This window comes from Petromyzon marinus, chromosome 77 (assembly GCF_048934315.1).
Source record: "Petromyzon marinus isolate PM22_M1 ecotype Great Lakes invasive population chromosome 77, UKy_Petmar_22M1.pri1.0, whole genome shotgun sequence".
Lineage (NCBI taxonomy): Eukaryota > Metazoa > Chordata > Hyperoartia > Petromyzontiformes > Petromyzontidae > Petromyzon > Petromyzon marinus.
In genome coordinates this window covers 790,001-808,613 of record NC_133743.1, presented here as the reverse complement: position 1 = coordinate 808,613, position 18,613 = coordinate 790,001, and the positions used below count along the sequence as shown (strand labels likewise).

The following is an 18,613-nucleotide window of genomic DNA, read 5'->3' as shown; positions in this document are numbered from 1 at the left end:
TGCTCACACTATCGCTCACACTCGCTTGCACTAACGCTCACACTATCGCTCGCACTCGCACTATCACTCACGCTGTTGCTTTCACTCGCTTGCACTATCGCTCGCACTCGCTCTATCACACTATCGCTCGCACTCGTTCGCTCACACTATCACTCACACTTGCACTATCGCTCACACTCGCTTGCACTATCGCTCGCACTATCGCTCACACTCGCCCTCACGCCAACACTCGCTCCCGCCCCGCCCGCGGCCCCCCCTCCACTACAACCCCCCACTACAACCCCCCACTACAACCCCCCATTACAACCCCCCACTACAACCCCCCACTACAACCCCCCACTACAACCCCCCACTACAACCCCCCACTACTACCCCCCACTACTACCCCCCACTACTACCCCCCACTACAACCTCCCACTACAACCCCCCCACTACAACCCCCCCACTACAACCCCCCACTACTACCCCCCCACTACAACCCCCCACCTCTCCCGCACCACCCCACCCACCACCCCACCCACCACCCCACCCACCACCCCCCCCCTTTCCAGAAATCGGCGAGCTCCGAATCTCCGCCCTGGGAGCGCCACGGATGGCCCCCCTCCGGGGACGAGAGGGACGGGGGAGCGGAGGAGGCGGGGAGGGCGGAGCGCGGGGGGAGGGAGCGTGGGGCGGGGTGGCCGGGGAGGATTCCCGAGCGGGACGTTCGCGCCGGAGACTCCCGCGGGGCGAGGGAGGCCGGCGGGGAGAGGGGGGAGCCTCCTCATCATCATCCTCCTCATCATCATCCTCATCCTCATCATCCTCCTCATCCTCCTCATCCTCATCCTCGCCGACGACGCCGCCGCAGCAGCAGCAGCAGCAGCCACCGCCGCCCCCGCCCCGGGGGGAGCGAGCCCGGCGGGGAGCGGCGACGCGAGAACGGAGACGCGGCAGGGAGGGACGAGGAGGAGGACGAGGAGGAGGATGAGGAGGAGGATGAGGAGGATGAGGAGGATGAGGAGGAGAGGGCGGCGAACGGCGAGCGGGAGAGGGGCGGACGCGGGGGGCGGGAGGGCGTCGGGAGACGCGGCGCGGGAGGGGAGAGGGCGGACGGTGGCGGAGACGACGAAGAGGAGGAGGAGGACGACGACGAGGAGGAGGGGAGGAGGAGGAGGAGGAAGAGGAGGAGGCGGGAGCCGGCGTCGCCCGGCGGGAAGCGAGGGGGCGACGCGGAGAGGGCGACTCGGGGAGAGGAGCGGGAGGAGTCGGGGAGGAGGAGGAGGAGGAGGGACAGGCCGTCTGGGGAGAGGCAGAGGGATAGGTCTGGGGAGAGGCAGAGGGACAGGCCGTCTGGGGAGAGGCAGAGGGACAGGTCTGGGGAGAGGCAGAGGGACAGGTCTGGGGAGAGACAGAGGGATAGGCCGTCTGGGGAGAGACAGAGGGAGAGGTCTGGGGAGAGACAGAGGGACAGGCCGTCTGGAGAGAGACGGAGGGACAGGTCTGGGGAGAGGCAGAGAGACAAATCTGGAGAGAGACGGGCAAACAGGCCGTCTGGGGAGAGGCAGAGGGACAGATCTGGGGAGAGGCAGAGGGACGGGCCATCTGGAGAGAGACAGAGAGAAAAGTCTGGGGAGAGGCAGAGGGACAGATCTGGAGATAGACGGAGGGACAGGCCGTCTGGTGAGAGGCAGAGGGACAGGTCTGGGGGGAGACAGAGGGACAGGTCTGGGGAGAGACAGAGGGACAGGCCGTCCGGGGAGAGACAGAGGGACAGATCTGGGGAGAGACGGGCAGACAGGCCGTCTGGAGAGAGACAGAGGGACAGGCCGTCCGGTGAGAGGCAGAGGGACAGATCTGGGGAGAGACAGAGGGACGGACGCCAAGAGGGCAAGACGCAGAGGGATCTCTCCCCGGAGAAGGCGACGGGCAACTACGCGGGCGGGCCGAGGGGGGACACAGCTCGGGAGAGGCCGAGGGACGACCTCGAAGGGGCACCGAGAGGCGAGAGGCAGGAGGGCGACAGACGTACGGACGAGCCCCCGGCGGAACCAACCGACGCTTCCGAAGGGCGGCGGAGGCGGAGGAGGGGCGGGGAATCGCCCCCGGGGGAGCGGGTGGACGCGCCGGCGTCAAAGCCCGGGCGGGCGGAATCTCCGGGGGGCTCTCGGGAGGGGGACGGATCCCGGGGGGGGCCGAGAGACGGATCTCGGGAGCGGCCGACGGGCTCCCGGCCCGAGGGGCGGGGGCACGGAGCGGAGGAGCGGACGGAGCTGGGGGGCGAATCGCCGGAGGGACCCCGAGGCGCCGGTGGCTCGGTGGGCGGGCGGAGCGGAGGCCGATCCGAGGATGACCGGAGCGGAGACAGATCCGCGGAGGGACGTGGCGGAGACAGATCCGCGGAGGGACGTGGCGGAGACAGATCCGCGGAGGGACGTGGCAGAGACAGATCCACGGAGGGACGTGGCGGAGACAGATCCACCGAGGGACAGGGAGACAGATCCACGGAGGGACGTAGCGGAGACAGATCCGCGGAGGGACGTAGCGGAGACAGATCCACGGAGGGACGTAGCAGAGACAGATCCACAGAGGGACGTAGCGGAGACAGATCCACGGAGGGACGTAGCGGAGACAGATCCACGGAGGGACGTGGCGGAGACAGATCCACGGAGGGACGTAGCGGAGACAGATCCGCCGAGGATGACCGGAGCGGAGACAGATCCACGGAGGGACGTAACGGAGACAGATCCACTGACAAACAGAGAGACAGATCCACGGAGGGACGTGGCGGAGACAGATCCACTGACAAACAGAGAGACAGATCCACGGAGGGACGTGGCGGAGACAGATCCACGGAGGGACGTAACGGAGACAGATCCACTGACAAACAGAGAGACAGATCCACGGAGGGACGTGGCGGAGACAGATCCACTGACAAACAGAGAGACAGATCCACGGAGGGACGTGGCGGAGACAGATCCACTGACAAACAGAGAGACAGATCCACGGAGGGACGTAGCGGAGACAGATCCACGGAGGGACGTGGCGGAGACAGATCCACTGACAAACAGAGAGACAGATCCACGGAGGGACGTGGCGGAGACAGATCCACGGAGGATGACCGGAGCGGAGACAGATCCACTGACAAACAGAGAGACAGATCCACGGAGGGACGTAGCGGAGACAGATCCACTGACAAACAGAGAGACAGATCCACGGAGGGACGTGGCGGAGACAGATCCACAGAGGGACGTGGCGGAGACAGATCCACTGACAAACAGAGAGACAGATCCACGGAGGGACGTGGCGGAGACAGATCCACGGAGGATGACCGGAGCGGAGACAGATCCGCGGACGGACAGAGAGACCGCTCGCAGGAAGGAGGAGGCGTGAGGAAGAGGGTGGAGAGAAGAGGTGACCAGGAGCAGGAGCGCCAGCGCGGTGATCCCGGCACGTCCACCACCACCGCCACCACCACCGCGGAGACGGTTCGGATCGCCGACCTCCCCACCGCCGCCGTGCCGGAGAATCGAAACTCTCCCCGGGGACCCAGGAGTCCCACGGGGAGGAAGACCGCCGCCACTGCCGCCACCGCCGATGCCACCGCCGATGCCACCGCCGATGCCACCGCCGCTACCGCCGCTGCCGCCGGGCCGGAGCCTCCGGAGGGCGGCCGCGGCCGCCGTCGCGGCCGCCCGGTCGTCGCGTCGACGGAGCGGGAGAGGGGAAGGCGCGGGGGCGGGGGCGGTCGCTCCAGCGACGGCGACTCCTCTTCGTCGGACTCCTCGTCGGACTCCTCTTCGGATTCCTCCTCCTCCTCCTCCTCCTCCTCCTCGTCGTCGTCGGATTCTAGCTCCGGGTCGTCCGGCTCCGGGTCTTCGTCGTCGTCTTCGTCGTCGTCTTCGTCGTCGTCGTCGTCGGGAAGCGCCAAGAGGAAGACGCGGAAGCTGAAAAAGCCGCGGGAGAAGGGGAGAGACGGGGAGAGAGCGAAGGGGAGAGACGGGGAGAGAGAGAAGGGGAGAGACGGGGAGAGAGCCAAGGGGAGAGACGGGGAGAGAGCCAAGGGGAGAGACGGGGAGAGAGCCAAGGGGAGAGACGGGGAGAGAGCCAAGGGGAGAGACGGGGAGAGAGCCAAGGGGAGAGACGGGGAGAGAGCCAAAGGGAGAGACGGGGAGAGAGAGAAGGGGAGAGACGGGGAGAGAGAGAAGGGGAGAGACGGGGAGAGAGAGAAGGGGAGAGATGGGGAGAGAGCCAAGGGGAGAGACGGGGAGAGAGCCAAGGGGAGAGACGGGGAGAGAGAGAAGGGGAGGGACGGGGAGAGAGAGAAGGGGAGAGACGGGGAGAGAGCGAAGGGTCTGGAGGTCGAGAAGGAGGGGGAGAGGGAGGCGAGAGGTGGGGAGAGGGGGGAGGAGGAGGAGGGAGATGGGCAGAGAGAGAAGGGCAGGGAGAGAGGGACGGAGAGAGAGAAGGGCAGGGATAGAGAGACTGAGATAGAGAGAGGCAGGGGTAGAGATACGGAGAGTCAGAAGGGCAGGGAGAGTGATACGGGGAAAGAGAAGGGCAGGGAGAGAGAGACTGAGAGAGCGAAGGGCAGGGAGAGAGAGACGGAGAGAGAGACTGAGAGAGAGAAGGGCAGGGAGAGAGAGAAGGGCAGGGAGAGAGAGACTGAGAGAGCAAAGGGCAGGGAGAGAGAGACTGAGAGAGAGACTGAGATAGAGAAAGGCAGGGAGAGTGATAAGGGCAGGGAGAGTGATACGGGGAGAGAGAAGGGCAGGGAGAGTGATACGGGGAGAGAGAAGGGCAGGGATAGAGAGACTGAGAGTCAGAAGGGCAGGGAGAGTGATACGGGGAGAGAGAAGGGCAGGGAGAGTGATACGGGGAGAGAGAAGGGCAGGGAGAGTGATACGGGGAGAGAGAAGGGCAGGGAGAGAGAGACTGGGAGTCAGAAGGGCAGGGAGAGTGATACGGGGAGAGAGAAGGGCAGGGAGAGTGATACGGGGAGAGAGACTGAGAGTCAGAAGGGCAGGGATAGAGAGACTGAGATAGAGAAGGGCAGGGAGAGGGAGACTGAGAGAGAGACTGAGAGTCAGAAGGGCAGGGAGAGTGATACGGGGAGAGAGAAGGGCAGGGAGAGAGAGACTGAGAGTCAGAAGGGCAGGGAGAGAGAGAAGGGCAGGGAGAGGGAGACTGAGAGAGAGACGGAGAGTCAGAAGGGCAGGGAGAGTGATACGGGGAGAGAGAAGGGCAGGGAGAGAGAGACTGAGAGTCAGAAGGGCAGGGAGAGAGAGAAGGGCAGGGAGAGGGAGACTGAGAGAGATGGAGAGAGAGCGAAGGAGAGAGACAAAGCTGGGGAGAGAGACCGGGAGAAGGAGAGGGGCGGACGTGAGAGGGAGGAGAGGCGCGTGGATAGGCGAACGTCCCGAGATGGCGATCGAGGCGAGGGCAGGGAGGGTGATGGCGAGAGAGAGAGGGCCCGGGAGCGGGAGGGGAGAGATGGAGGGAGGGCGAAGGGCAGCGAGAGGGAAGCGGAGAGAGGAGAGAGGGGCAGGGGCGGGGAGAGAGTGGCTAGGGCCGAAGGGGGGAGAGATGGAGACAGGGCGAAGGAGAGAGAAGGGGAGAGCCGTGGGGAGCGAGCGAAGGAGAGAGAAGGGGAGAGCCGTGGGGAGCGAGCGAAGGAGAGAGAAGGGGAGAGCCGTGGGGAGCGAGCGAAGGAGAGAGAAGGCGAGAGGCGTGGGGAGCGAGCGATGGAGAGAGAAGGGGAGAGCCGTGGGGAGCGAGCGAAGGAGAGAGAAGGCGAGAGGCTGGGGGAGCAGGGCAGGGGGCAGAGGGGAGACCGCGGGAGGCGGAGCAGCGGCAGCGGAGGCGGCAACAGCTGCAACAAGCGAGGCTCCGGGTCCCCGACTCCTCCTCCTCCTCCTCAGACTGCCACGGGCCAGCCGGAGCGGTGAGAAGGACGCTGGTCGGAGCGGTGAGGGAGAGTTGTGGTGGTGGTGGTGTGGGTGGTGGTGGTGGTGTTGGTGGTGGTGTTGTGGACGCTTCGGCGTGGGGGCGAGCAAGGGGGTTGGAGGTTGGGGGCGGCGAGGGGGGGATATCGGGGGAAGAAGCCAGATTTGAAGCTTTCGTGACTGCAAGGATCAACACTCTTTGGGTTCTATTCGGTAAAGTCACGTAGGTAAAAAATAAAATAACAACGGGACAAGAAGTCAAAGCTCATCGAGATGCTGACCTTCCTCAAAAGATGCCGTGACAACACACCTGGGCTTGGCTGTCTTCACTCCAACGCTGTCCTCTGGACAGTCCGGTCCCTTCACCGGATGAAGGCCACTTGTGTTGTGGCCGAAACGTCGTGGTTTTTTGTTATTTTATTTTTTTACCTACGTGACTTTACCGAATAGAACCAAAGAGTGTGAAGAAGCCCCAGACCCTGTGAGTGAGGGAGTGGAAACGTTGGTGCAGTGCCACGGATATCGGGGGAGTAGCCAGACCCTGTGAGTGAGTGGGAACGTTGGTGCAGGTGCCACGGATATCGGGGGAATTTGCCAGACCCAGTGAGTGAGTGAGTGGCAATGTTGGTGCGGTGTCACAGATATCGGGGGAAGTAGCCAGATCCCGTGAGTGAGTGAGTGGAAACGTTGGGGCAGGTGCCACGGATATCGGGGGAAGTTGCCAGACCCTGTGAGTGAGTGAGTGGCAAGGTTGGTGCGGTGTCATGGATATCGGGGGAAGTAGCCAGACCCCGTGAGTGAGGGAGAGTTGTGATGGTGGTGGTGGTGGTGTGGGTGGTGGTGTTGGTGGTGTTGTGGACGCTTCGGCGTGGGGGCGAGCAAGGGGGTTGGAGGTTGGGGGCGGCGAGGGGGGGGATATCGGGGGAAGAAGCCAGATTTGAAGCTTTCGTGACTGCAAGGATCCACACTCTTTGGGTTCTATTCGGTAAAGTCACGTAGGTAAAAAATAAAATAAAATAAAATGACAAGGGGACAAGAAGTCAAAGCTCATCGAGACGCTGACCTTCCTCAAAAGATGCCGCGACAACACAGCTTAGAGGACGCCACCTGGGCTTGGCTGTCTTCACTCCAACGCTGTCCTCTGGACAGTCCGGTCCCTTCACCGGATGAAGGCCGCTTGTGTTGTGGCCGAAACGTCGTGGTTTTTTTGTTATTTTATTTTTTTTACCTACGTGACTTTACCGAATAGAACCAAAGAGTGTGAAGAAGCCCCAGACCCTGTGAGGGAGTGGGAACGTTGGTGCAGTGCCACGGATATCGGGGGAAGAAGCCAGATCCTGTGAGTGAGTGAGTGGGAACGTTGGTGTTGTGTCACGGATATCGGGGGAAGTCGCCAGACCCTGTGAGTGAGTGGCAACGTTGGTGCGGTGCCACGGATATCGGGGGAGTAGCCAGACCCTGTGAGTTAGTGAGTGAGTGGCACGGTTGGGGCAGGTGCCACGGATATCGGGGGAAGTAGCCAGATCCTGTGAGTGAGTGGGAACGTTGGTGTTGTTCCACGGATATCGGGGGAAGTAGCCAGACCCTGTGAGTGAGTGGCACGGTTGGTGCAGGTCCCACGGATATCGGGGGAAGAAGCCAGACCCTGTGAGTGAGTGAGTGAGTGGAAACGTTGGGGCAGGTGCCACGGATATCGGGGGAAGAAGCCAGACCCTGTGAATGAGTGAGTGGGAATGTTGGTGCAGGTGTCACGGATATCGGGGGAAGCAGCCAGATCCCGTGAGTGAGTGGCGCAACGTTGGTGTTGTGTCACGGATATCGGGGGAGTAGCCAGACCCCGTGAGTGAGTGGGAACGTTGGTGCAGGTGCCATGGATATCGGGGGAGTAGCCAGACCCTGTGAGTTAGTGAGTGAGTGGCACGGTTGGGGCAGGTGCCACGGATATCGGGGGAAGTAGCCAGATCCTGTGAGCGAGTGGGAACGTTGGTGTTCCACGGATATCGGGGGAAGAAGCCAGACCCTGTGAGTGAGTGAGTGGCAACGTTGGTGCAGGTGCCACGGATATCGGGGGAAGTAAAACAAAATCAACATGCTCTGTTAGTTTATGATGCATTGTCTTTGAAACTGATTGGTCCACACCGGAGACTGGTGTAAGACTGTTTGAGACCAGGCTACACTACGACATGTTTTTAGTTTTCACTGCATTAACCGCAAAGAATCTGTGGTTAATGCAGTGACGTAATTCCTTGCAAAAAGCTTTACGTTTGGTGTATTTCTTTTTTAAACATCTCAACACACCCTCCTGTACATGTAAGTGTGTGTATATATATAAGTGCGTGTGTATTTATAGGTGCTCGCTAACAGCACTTGCCCCTACAGTCTGTTACAGGCTATATGGGGGATCTTTGTCTTTGTGTATTTAAGTGTGTGTGTGTATATGTAGTGTTGTAAGGACGAGCAGACTTCTTAGGAGGCACACTCTGTGTATTGTATTATTTCCTTACACAATGCTTAACACACACAGAGGGATATTCGATCCCCTCACCCGATACCCTAGGGAGGTACAGCCTCCTAGCTTGCTAACTTCCTAGCTTGGCGGGACTCGCACGTCTACCGCTAACCTCCTTGATACCTAAGGAGGTACAGCCTCCGGACTTGGCGGGACTCACACGTCTACCGCTAACCTCCTTGATACCTAAGGAGGTACAGCCTCCGGACTTGGCGGGACTCACACGCCTACCGCTAACCTCCTTGATACCTAAGGAGGTACAGCCTCCTAGCTTGGCGGGACTCGCACTTCTACCGCTATCCTAGTCCTCCGGCTAGGACCTAGGGGAGGCTATCTGACCCACCGCTGGCCCGGTGGGTCCTGACCACTGGGTATGCCGAGCCTTAGCCCTCAGAAGGGCTGGTCCAGGGTCCTGGCTAGGCTTCGGCCCGGGCTTCTGTCTTCGTGTAGGGAGAGAACCCCCCCTAGCTCTGTTGGGTCACCCTTCTTATACTCGTTCGTGGCCAGGTAGAACCAATCACACATTCCCACGTGGAACCGTCTGATTGGTTCCTATCAACCCCGTGGCCACGATCCACTTCACCTCGACTGACCCCAACCGTTGTACCCAGAGGTAACGCTGCACTGCCCTGGTGGCAATGCAGGTTACCCAACAGTGCGTAGTTAACGCCTCTACATCTATATGTGTGTATGTATATGTTGTGAGCGTCGCTCCTCCGCCCAACAACGGAGGGCGGAGGAGCGATGCTGTGCCCCCTACTGTGCCAACCTGCTAAAGCACAGCAGGTTGGCACAGTAGGGGGCACAGGTGGTGCATCAGCCAGTCATCTCAGTCAGTCGACCCGTGGCACCTGCTGGGTCTGCCCCGTGACCTCCTGCCAGCGGGCGTTCGACATTTCACGTGGCCTCAAGGTGCACATGGCCTGGCACAAGGGTCGTGGTGATGTCACTGCCACTTAGTGGCGAATGGCGGTTGTTGTGTGTGTGTATGTGTGTGTGTATGTGTGTTTAACTCGTGGTTTAGTGGTAATTAATTGAAGGTGGAGGGGTTACCAGCCCCTCGCACTCGTCCAGAGCCCCCGTTTAGCCACTGTGGTGGACACAGACGCCATGAGGGGAGGGGCCAATCGTAATTGGACCTCCCTCCACAGCACTGTCCACGACAAGAGTTTCCCGTCCGGCACCGCGAGGAGGTAGGGGGTTGTTTTGGGCAGCAGACTGCCAAACAACAGGGTGTGGCTCTTCTTTTGAACAAAAGAATGAAGGGGGCGTGGGAGCGTGGCGGTGAGGTGTGGGAAGCTGTAAGCCCCAGGCTACTTTGGGCTCGCCTTCCCATCAACTGGAGGCGAGGAATGGTGGTCGTGGTGTCTTATGCCCCCACCGAAGACGAACATCCGTGGAGGGATGCAGCCAAAGCCGATGAGTCAGATGCCTTTTATGACCTGTCACAGGTGCTGGCTAAAGTGGCACCTTGGGATAGAGTCATCATGTTTGGTGACTTCAATCCCCGATGTTGGTCATGATGCTGGCACCTGGTCTGGAGTGATTGGAGGGCATGGGCCAGATCAGCTCAATAACAACGGTAGGAGGCTGCTAGATTTTTGTGCAGCCCATGGGCTTGTAATTACCAACACGCTGTTCCGGCATCGGCGCATCCACACAACATCATGGATGCATGCCGGGTCCAAGCAAGAACATCTGCTGGACTACATAGTGATGGACCAGCGGATGCGAGCCCATGTCCTTGACACCAGGACCTACTGTGGAGCTGATCTGCCCTCTGACCATCGACTAGTCATCTGTAAGATGCGCCTGCCATTCTTCCATTCCGGTGGTGGGTGTACACCCAGGACCCCATTCCAACCTAAAGTGGCCTGGTCTCAGTTTTCTGATGAAAGTTGCAAGCGAGAATTTCATCATCGCTTGCGGCTGGGATTGGCATTGTCCCCGACTCCTCCTGATGTCGAGGGTAAATGGGCGAGGTTTAGGACTGTGACTCATGCAGCTGCAATGGCTGCTTTGGGTACGCGGTCCAGACCTCCCCAGAGACCCTGGCTGACAGAGGAGGTGTTCAGGATGGTTGAGAAAAAGCGACAGGCCCACTGTCATCGGCTACAGAATCCCACGTCAGAAAATGAGGCTTACCGCAGCCTTCGTTCGGAGGTTCGGAGAGCCGTGAGGTGCTGCATGGATGAGTGGTGGTCGCGGGTTGCTGAGGAGATGGAGTCTGCCTCAGTGGCCCGTGATCACAAATCTCTATTTAACGCCATCAAAAAAGTAACCTGCAGCGCCACACCTATTACCATCATTAGGGGAAAAAACGGTGATCCATTCTCCGACCCCCAGGAACAGGTTTGCAGATTTGCTGAGCATTTCTGGGAGGTCCTGGGGGAGGGAAAATCCCTCAGCCAGGAAAACACCGTGGCACAAAGTGAGGATGACCCTGCTGAGGCTGCGGTGCATCAAATATTGGAAGTCACCCCCTGTGAGTGGCTGGCTGAGGTACCATCTGTTGAGGAAGTACTGAAGGCGATCCGGAGTCTGAGACCAGGAAAGGCAGCGGGCAGAGATGATCTCCCAAGCGAAATGCTGAGGGAGGGTGACGTTTGTGCACAGACTGCCCTATATGACATCATAACAACAGTCTGGATCACTGAACGGGTTCCGCAGGATTGGAAGGATGCCCTAGTGGTCCCCCTCTTTAAGAAGGGGGACCGCACAGACTCTAACAACTACAGGGGCATCTCACTCCTCACTGTCCTTGGAAAGGTCCTGGCAAGGATTATTCAACATCGCCTTGCCAGGCACGCTGAGGAGAGGTTTGCGAAGCCCCAATGCGGTTTCAGGAAAGAGCGGTCCTGCACAGATGCCATATTTTCTGTCCGTCTGCTACAGCAGAGGTGTAGGGAATTCCAACAAGACCTACATCTCTGCTTTATTGACCTGGTCAAGGCCTATGATACCATCAGTAGGCCTGGGCTCTGGGTTGTTCTTCGTGTTTTTGGAGTACCTGACCCTCTGCTCACGATCATTAAGGACCTTCATGATGGTGAGCGGGCCCGGGTAAAACTACGTGGCCGACAGTCGGAGCCATTCCCTGTGCACCTTGACCACGTAGTTCGTGAAGCCTTCAATAGCTGTACCGGGGGAATCTCCATATGGTACAGATATAATGGGAGGCTGATCGATGCCCGGGTGCGGTCAAGGGATGGCTCCCTATTGCTCAACCACGTTATGTATGTTGATTTGGTAATAGCTGCTCATTCAGAGGAGGAGTTGGAGACGCTGCTGCTGAGACTGGAGCGTGCCACTAAGAGGTGGGGCCTTACCATCAGCCCCACCAAAACTAAGCACCTGCCTGGGTATTTTGTACCATCGGACACTCCACCCCCACAACTCCCAATCGGTGATGGGGCAATTGTGGAGAGAGTGGAGAGTTTCCCATACCTGGGCAGTGTGCTTATGACTGGCTCCAGTTTAACTGCAGAGGTCTCACTCTGAATCAGTCGAGCGGCAATATCTTTTCATCGGTTGCGTAACGCTGTGTGGAAGCTACCTGGTCTGTCGCTCCGCACTAAGCTTCAGGTCTTCTCGGCCACGGTCATTCCCTCCCTTCTCTACGCTTGCGAAACGTGGACCCCCCTAATGGAACATCTTCGCCGGTTAGAAACATTTAGGCTGGCCTGCCTACGATCCATCCTGGGTTTAACCAGACTGGATTGTGTGAGGAGCTCACAAATCTTTGAAAGATCTGGGCAAGGTCCCATCGGTGAGCTCTGGCGGGGAAGGCTGCGATGGCTGGGTCATGTAGCCCGCATGCCCAGCCACCGCATGCCGAAACAGCTTTTGTCCGGCCGGATTGAGGGGGCTAAGTGGGCGCGGCACGGGCTAGAGAAGAGATGGAGTGATGTGGTACAGGAGGACGTGGAGCTGAGTGGACTTGCCGATGACCGGTACCAGCCGTGTCAAGATCGGCCTCTGTGGAGGAGGCTCGTGAAGGATGCTGCTGGTCAGTTGGAGGCAGTCGCCCTCCAACAACAACGGAGGGCGGAGGAGCGACGCTCAGAACAACGAGCGGAGCGCCGGGTGGCTAAAGCACAGCAGGTTGGCACAGTAGGGGGCACAGGTGGTGCATCAGCCAGTCATCTCAGTCAGTCGACCCGTGGCACCTGGGTCTGCCCCGTGACCTCCTGCCAGCGGGCGTTCGACACTTCACATGGCCTCAGGGTGCACATAGCCTGGCACAAGCGTCGTGGTGACGTCACCGCCACTTAGTGGCGAATGGCGGTTGTTGTTGTGTGTGTGTGTGTACGTGTGTGTACGTGTGTGTATATGTGTGTATGTGTGTGTATGTATGTATATATGTGTGTATTTATAAGTGTGTGTGTGCTCGCCTCCTCTGCCTGTGTAGGCGCAAGAGTCCTCGGAGACCCGAGCACTCCCTCAGAGATTCACGCAGCCTCAGCTACTCACCTGCAGAACGACGTGCAGCAGTCGCACGGTACTCACCCACTCGCTCACCCACCCACCCACTCGCCCACTCGCTCACGCACCCACTCACCCACTCACTCGCTCATCCACTCGCTCACTCACTCGCTCACCCACTCGCTCACCCACTCACCCACTCACTCGCCCACTAGCTCACCCACTCGCTCACCCACTCGCCCACTCACTCACCCACTCGCTCACCCACTCGCCCACTCACTCACCCACTCGCTCACCCACTCGCTCACCCACTCGCTCACCCACTCACTCACTCACCCACTCGCTCACCCACTCGCTCACTCACTCGCCCACTCACTCACCCACTCGCTCACCCACTCGCCCACTCACTCACCCACTCGCTCACCCACTCGCTCACCCACTCGCTCACCCGCTCACTCGCTCACCCACTCACTCACTCACTCACCCACTCACTCACCCACTCGCTCACCCGCTCATTCGCCCATTCACTCGCTCGCCCACTGACTCGCCCACTCGCTCACTCACCCACTCGCTCACCCACCCGCCCACTCGCTCACTCACCCACTCGCTCACTCACCCACTCGCTCACCCACTCACTCACCCGCCCACTCGCTCACCCACACGGCTTTTGAGTTGCTTGGCTGCTGCTAAAGGAGGAGGCCCCCTCCCTCATGCCCGACGTCCGACCGACGTTCGACCGACGTTTTTCCCCCCCTCCCCCTCCCCTCCCCCTCCCCTCCCCCTCCCCCCCCCTCCCCTCCCCCCCGTGTCTTGCAGGGAGCGTGAGAGGGAGCAGGGGGAGGGGCGTCGCCGCGCTGGGCGCAGGAAGAGGAGGGGAGGGGCTGACGGGGGGAAGGACAGCAGCGGCCACGGAACCACCAAGCGCCCCTCCACCTCCTCCACCTCCTCCACCTCCTCCTCGTCGTCGTCGTCGTCCACCTCTTCCTCATCGTCCTCCTCCTCCTCCGCCACGTCGTCGTCTTCGTCGTCTTCGTCGTCATCCGAGGAGGAGGAGGAGGAGGAGGAGGAGGCTTCGGCCTCTTCGAGGCCGAAGCCTCCGATGGAGAGGTCGCGGGATGAGCGGCGGTGAGCGGGGGTGGGTGGGTGGGTGGGTGAGTGGGTGGGTGGGTGGGTGAGTGGGTGGGTGGGTGGGTGGGTGGTGAGTGGGTGGGTGGGTGGGTGAGTGGGTGGGTGGGTGGGTGAGTGGGTGGGTGGGTGGGTGAGTGGGTGGGTGGGTGGGTGAGTGGGTGGGTGGGTGGGTGAGTGAGTGAGTGGGTGAGTGGGTGAGTGGGTGGGTGAGTGGGTGGGTGGGTGAGTGGATGAGTGTCAGTGAGTGAGCGAGTGGGTCAGTGAATGAGCGAGTGGGTGAGTGGGTGTGTGAGTTTAGTGAGTGAGTTTAGTGAGTGAGGGAGTGAGTGGATGAGTGTGTCAGTGAGTGAGCGAGTGGGTCAGTGAGTGAGCGAGTGGGTCGGTGAGTGAGTAAGTGGGTGAGTGAGTGGGTGAGTGAGTGGGTGAGTGGGTGGGTGAGTTAAGTGAGCAAGTTTAGTGAGCGAGTTTAGTGAGTGAGCGAGTGAGTGGATGAGTGTGTCAGTGAGTGAGCGAGTGGGTCAGTGAATGAGTGAGTGGGTCAGTGAGTGAGCGAGTGGGTCGGTGAGTGAGTAAGTGGGTGAGTGAGTGGGTGAGTGAGTGGGTGAGTGGGTGGGTGAGTTAAGTGAGCAAGTTTAGTGAGCGAGTTTAGTGAATGAGCGAGTGAGTGGATGAGTGTGTCAGTGAGTGAGCGAGTGGGTCAGTGAATGAGTGAGTGGGTCAGTGAATGAGTGAGTGGGTCGGTGAGTGAGCAAGGGGGTGAGTGAGTGGGTGAGTAAGTGGGCGAGTTAAGTGAGCGAGTTTAGTGAGTGGGTGAGTTTAGTGAGTTTAGTGAGTGAGTTTGGTGAGTGAGTTTGGTGAGTTTAGTGAGTCAGTTTAGTGAGTGAGTGAGTTTAGTGAGTGAGTGAGTTTAGTGAGTGAGTGAGTTTAGTGAGTTTAGTTATTAAGTTTAGTGAGTGAGTTTAGTGAGTGATCTTCTTTGGTTCTTTCGGTAAAGTCACGTAGAATGAGAATAAAATAATACATTAATAAAATAAAACAATACAATTCTCATGACGTTTCGGCCACAACACAAGCGGCCTTCATCAGGTGAAGGGACGAGACTGTCTGGAGGACAGCGCTGGAGCAAACAAAGCCAAGCTCAGACCGCGACCTTTAAGCTGTGTGAGATGAAACAGAGCGCCTTGACAAAGGAATTAGTATAAAAATTAGCATTTAATTGTTAAAGTCAAAGCCTACCCATCCACAGAGGCACCTAGTACAAATCAAACAGGAGAATTTAGCATTGAAATAACTGAGGGATTAGCTTGTGACTGCTCATAGAAATGGCTATGTTAAAGTCAAAGCCTACCCATCCACAGAGGCACCTGGTACAAATCAAACAGGAGAATTTAGCATTGAAATAGCTGAGTGATTAGCTTGTGACTGGTCACAGAAATGGCTATGTTAAAGTCAAAGCCTACACATCCACAGAGGCACCTAGTATAAATCAAACAGGAGAATTTAGCATTGAAATAGCTGAGTGATTAGCTTGTGACTGGTCATAGAAATAGCTATGCTAAAGTCAAAGCCTACACATCTACAGAGGCACCTAGTACATGGACGCCAAAGGGGCTGTAATCACTCGACTATCATATAGTAAACCGTTGTGAATAAACCTAAGTCTAAATTACAGCAATATAATAAATGTACTCAATATATTCTTCAATAAGCTGAGCTATTAACAGTAACTGGGTATACACTACACTATATAATGAATGAATACACATGACATTGACTTCTCCAAGACGGAGGTTCTTTGCAAACCAACCGGCTACCATGAGAGATTCGTTCATGAGGCCATTCACATATACAAGCACAGAGACAATTTCAACCGAGAAGATGGATTCTGGCTTAGTAACCATTGGAAAGATGTTTTAAACCATTTCCGTTCTTAATCAATTGTATTTCTATGACCAGTCACAAGCTAATCACTCAGCTATTTCAATGCTAAATTCTCCTGTTTGATTTATACTAGGTGCCTCTGTGGATGTGTAGGCTTTGACTTTAACATAGCCATTTCTGTGACCAGTCACAAGCTAATCACTCAGCTATTTCAATGCTAAATTCTCCTGTTTGATTTGTACTAGGTGCCTCTGTGGATGTGTAGGCTTTGACTTTAACATAGCTATTTCTCTGACCAGTCACAAGCTAATCACGCAGCTATTTCAATGCTAAATTCTCCTGTTTGATTTGTACTAGGTGCCTCTGTGGATGTGTAGGCTTTGACTTTAACAATTAAATGCTAATTTTTATGCTAATTCCTTTGTCAAGGCACTCTGTTTCATCTCATACAGCTTAAAGGTCGCGGTCTGAGCTTGGCTGTGTTTGCTCCAGCGCTGTCCTCCAGACGGTCTCGTCCCTTCACCTGATGAAGGCCGCTTGTGTTGTGGTCGAAACGTCGTGAAAATTTTGTGTTATTTTATTAATTTATTGTTTTATTCTCATTCTACGTGGTGGTGACTTTACCGAAAGAACCAAAGAAGATGAATCCTTGCAGTCAGTATACAAAACAATAAAAATTCTCACAACGTGACTTTACCGAAAGAACTAAGAATATGAGTTTAGTGAGTTTAGTTAGTTAGTGCGTTTAGGGAGTTTAGTTAGTGAGTTTAGTGAGTGAGTGAGTTTAGTGAGTGAGTTTAGTTAGTGAGTTTAGTGAGTGAGTTTAGTGAGTTCAGTTAGTGAGTGAGTTTAGTGAGTTAGTGAGTTTAGTGAGTGAGTGAGTTTAGTGAGTGAGTTTAGTGAGTGAGTTTAGTTAGTGAGTGAGTTCAGTGAGTGAGTTTAGTGAATTTAGTTAGTGAGTGAGTTTAGTGAGTTTAGTTAGTGAGTTTAGTTAGTGAGTGAGTTTAGTTAGTGAGTGAGTTTAGTGAGTTAGTGAGTTTAGTGAGTTAGTGAGTTTAGTGAGTGAGTTAGTGAGTTTAGTGAGTGAGTTTAGTGAGTGAGTTTAGTGAGTGAGTTTAGTGAGTGAGTGAGTTTAGTGAGTGAGTTTAGTGAGTGAGTGAGTTTAGTGAGTGAGTGAGTTTAGTGAGTGAGTTTAGTGAGTGAGTTTAGTGAGTGAGTTTAGTGAGTTAGTGAGTTTAGTGAGTTAGTGAGTTTAGTGAGTTAGTGAGTTTAGTGAGTGAGTGAGTTAGTGAGTTTAGTGAGTTTAGTGAGTGAGTGAGTTTAGTAAGTTAGTGAGTTTAGTGAGTTTAGTTAGTGAGTGAGTTTAGTGAGTTTAGTTAGTGAGTGAGTTTAGTGAGTTTAGTTAGTGAGTTTAGTGAGTGAGTGAGTTTAGTGAGTGAGTTTAGTGAGTGAGTGAGTTTAGTGAGTGAGTGAGTTTAGTGAGTTTAGTGAGTTTAGTGAGTGAGTGAGTTTAGTGAGTTTAGTGAGTGAGTGAGTTTAGTGAGTTTAATGAGTTAGTGAGTTTAGTTAGTGAGTTAGTGAGTTTAGTGAGTTAGTGAGTTTAGTGAGTGAGTTTAGTGAGTTAGTGAGTTTAGTGAGTTAGTGAGTTTAGTTAGTGAGTGAGTTTAGTGAGTGAGTGAGTTTAGTGAGTTAGTGAGTTTAGTGAGTGAGTGAGTTTAGTGAGTGAGTTTAGTGAGTTTAGTGAGTGAGTTTAGTGAGTTTAGTGAGTGAGTGAGTTTAGTGAGTGAGTGATTTTAGTGAGTGAGTGAGTTTAGTGAGTGAGTTTAGTGAGTGAGTTTAGTGAGTTTAGTGAGTGAGTGAGTTTAGTGAGTTTAGTGAGTGAGTGAGTTTAGTGAGTGAGTGAGTTTAGTGAGTGAGTTTAGTGAGTGAGTTTAGTGAGTGAGTTTAGTGAGTTAGTGAGTTTAGTGAGTGAGTGAGTTAGTGAGTTTAGTAAGTTAGTGAGTTTAGTGAGTTTAGTTACTGAGTGAGTTTAGTGAGTTTAGTTAGTGAGTGAGTTTAGTGAGTTTAGTTAGTGAGTTTAGTGAGTTTAGTGAGTGAGTGAGTTTAGTGAGTGAGTTTAGTGAGTGAGTGAGTTTAGTGAGTGAGTGAGTTTAGTGAGTTTAGTGAGTGAGTGAGTTTAGTGAGTTTAGTGAGTGAGTGAGTTTAGTGAGTTTAATGAGTTAGTGAGTTTAGTTAGTGAGTTAGTGAGTTTAGTGAGTTAGTGAGTTTAGTGAGTTTAGTGAGTGAGTTAGTGAGTTTAGTGAGTTAGTGAGTTTAGTTAGTGAGTGAGTTTAGTGAGTGAGTGAGTTTAGTGAGTTAGTGAGTTTAGTGAGTGAGTGAGTTTAGTGAGTGAGTTTAGTGAGTTTAGTGAGTGAGTTTAGTGAGTGAGTGAGTTTAGTGAGTTAGTGAGTTTAGTGAGTTAGTGAGTTTAGTGAGTGAGTGAGTTTAGTGAGTGAGTGAGTTAGTGAGTTTAGTGAGTGAGTGAGTTTAGTAAGTTAGTGAGTTTAGTGAGTTTAGTTAGTGAGTGAGTTTAGTGAGTTTAGTTAGTGAGTGAGTTTAGTGAGTTTAGTTAGTGAGTTTAGTGAGTTTAGTGAGTGAGTGAGTTTAGTGAGTGAGTTTAGTGAGTGAGTGAGTTTAGTGAGTGAGTGAGTTTAGTGAGTTTAGTGAGTGAGTGAGTTTAGTGAGTTTAGTGAGTGAGTGAGTTTAG

General features: G+C 55.6%; 1 protein-coding gene across 3 annotated transcripts in view; it reads left to right on the top strand.

Moving 5' to 3' along the window:
• The window catches only part of LOC116958391 (uncharacterized), a 58,176-nt gene that overhangs the window by 36,630 nt on the left and 2,933 nt on the right, over positions 1-18,613 (top strand). For 2 of the 3 annotated variants that reach the window (XM_076056619.1, XM_076056618.1), the window contains exons 10-12: positions 552-5,923; positions 12,845-12,934; positions 13,675-13,983. In XM_076056619.1, the coding sequence (XP_075912734.1) occupies positions 552-5,923; positions 12,845-12,934; positions 13,675-13,983 (5,771 nt within the window). Of the gene's footprint in view, positions 1-551; positions 5,948-12,844; positions 12,935-13,674; positions 13,984-18,613 lie in introns of those variants that run through there. The other variant, XM_076056620.1, reaches the window with a different exon arrangement.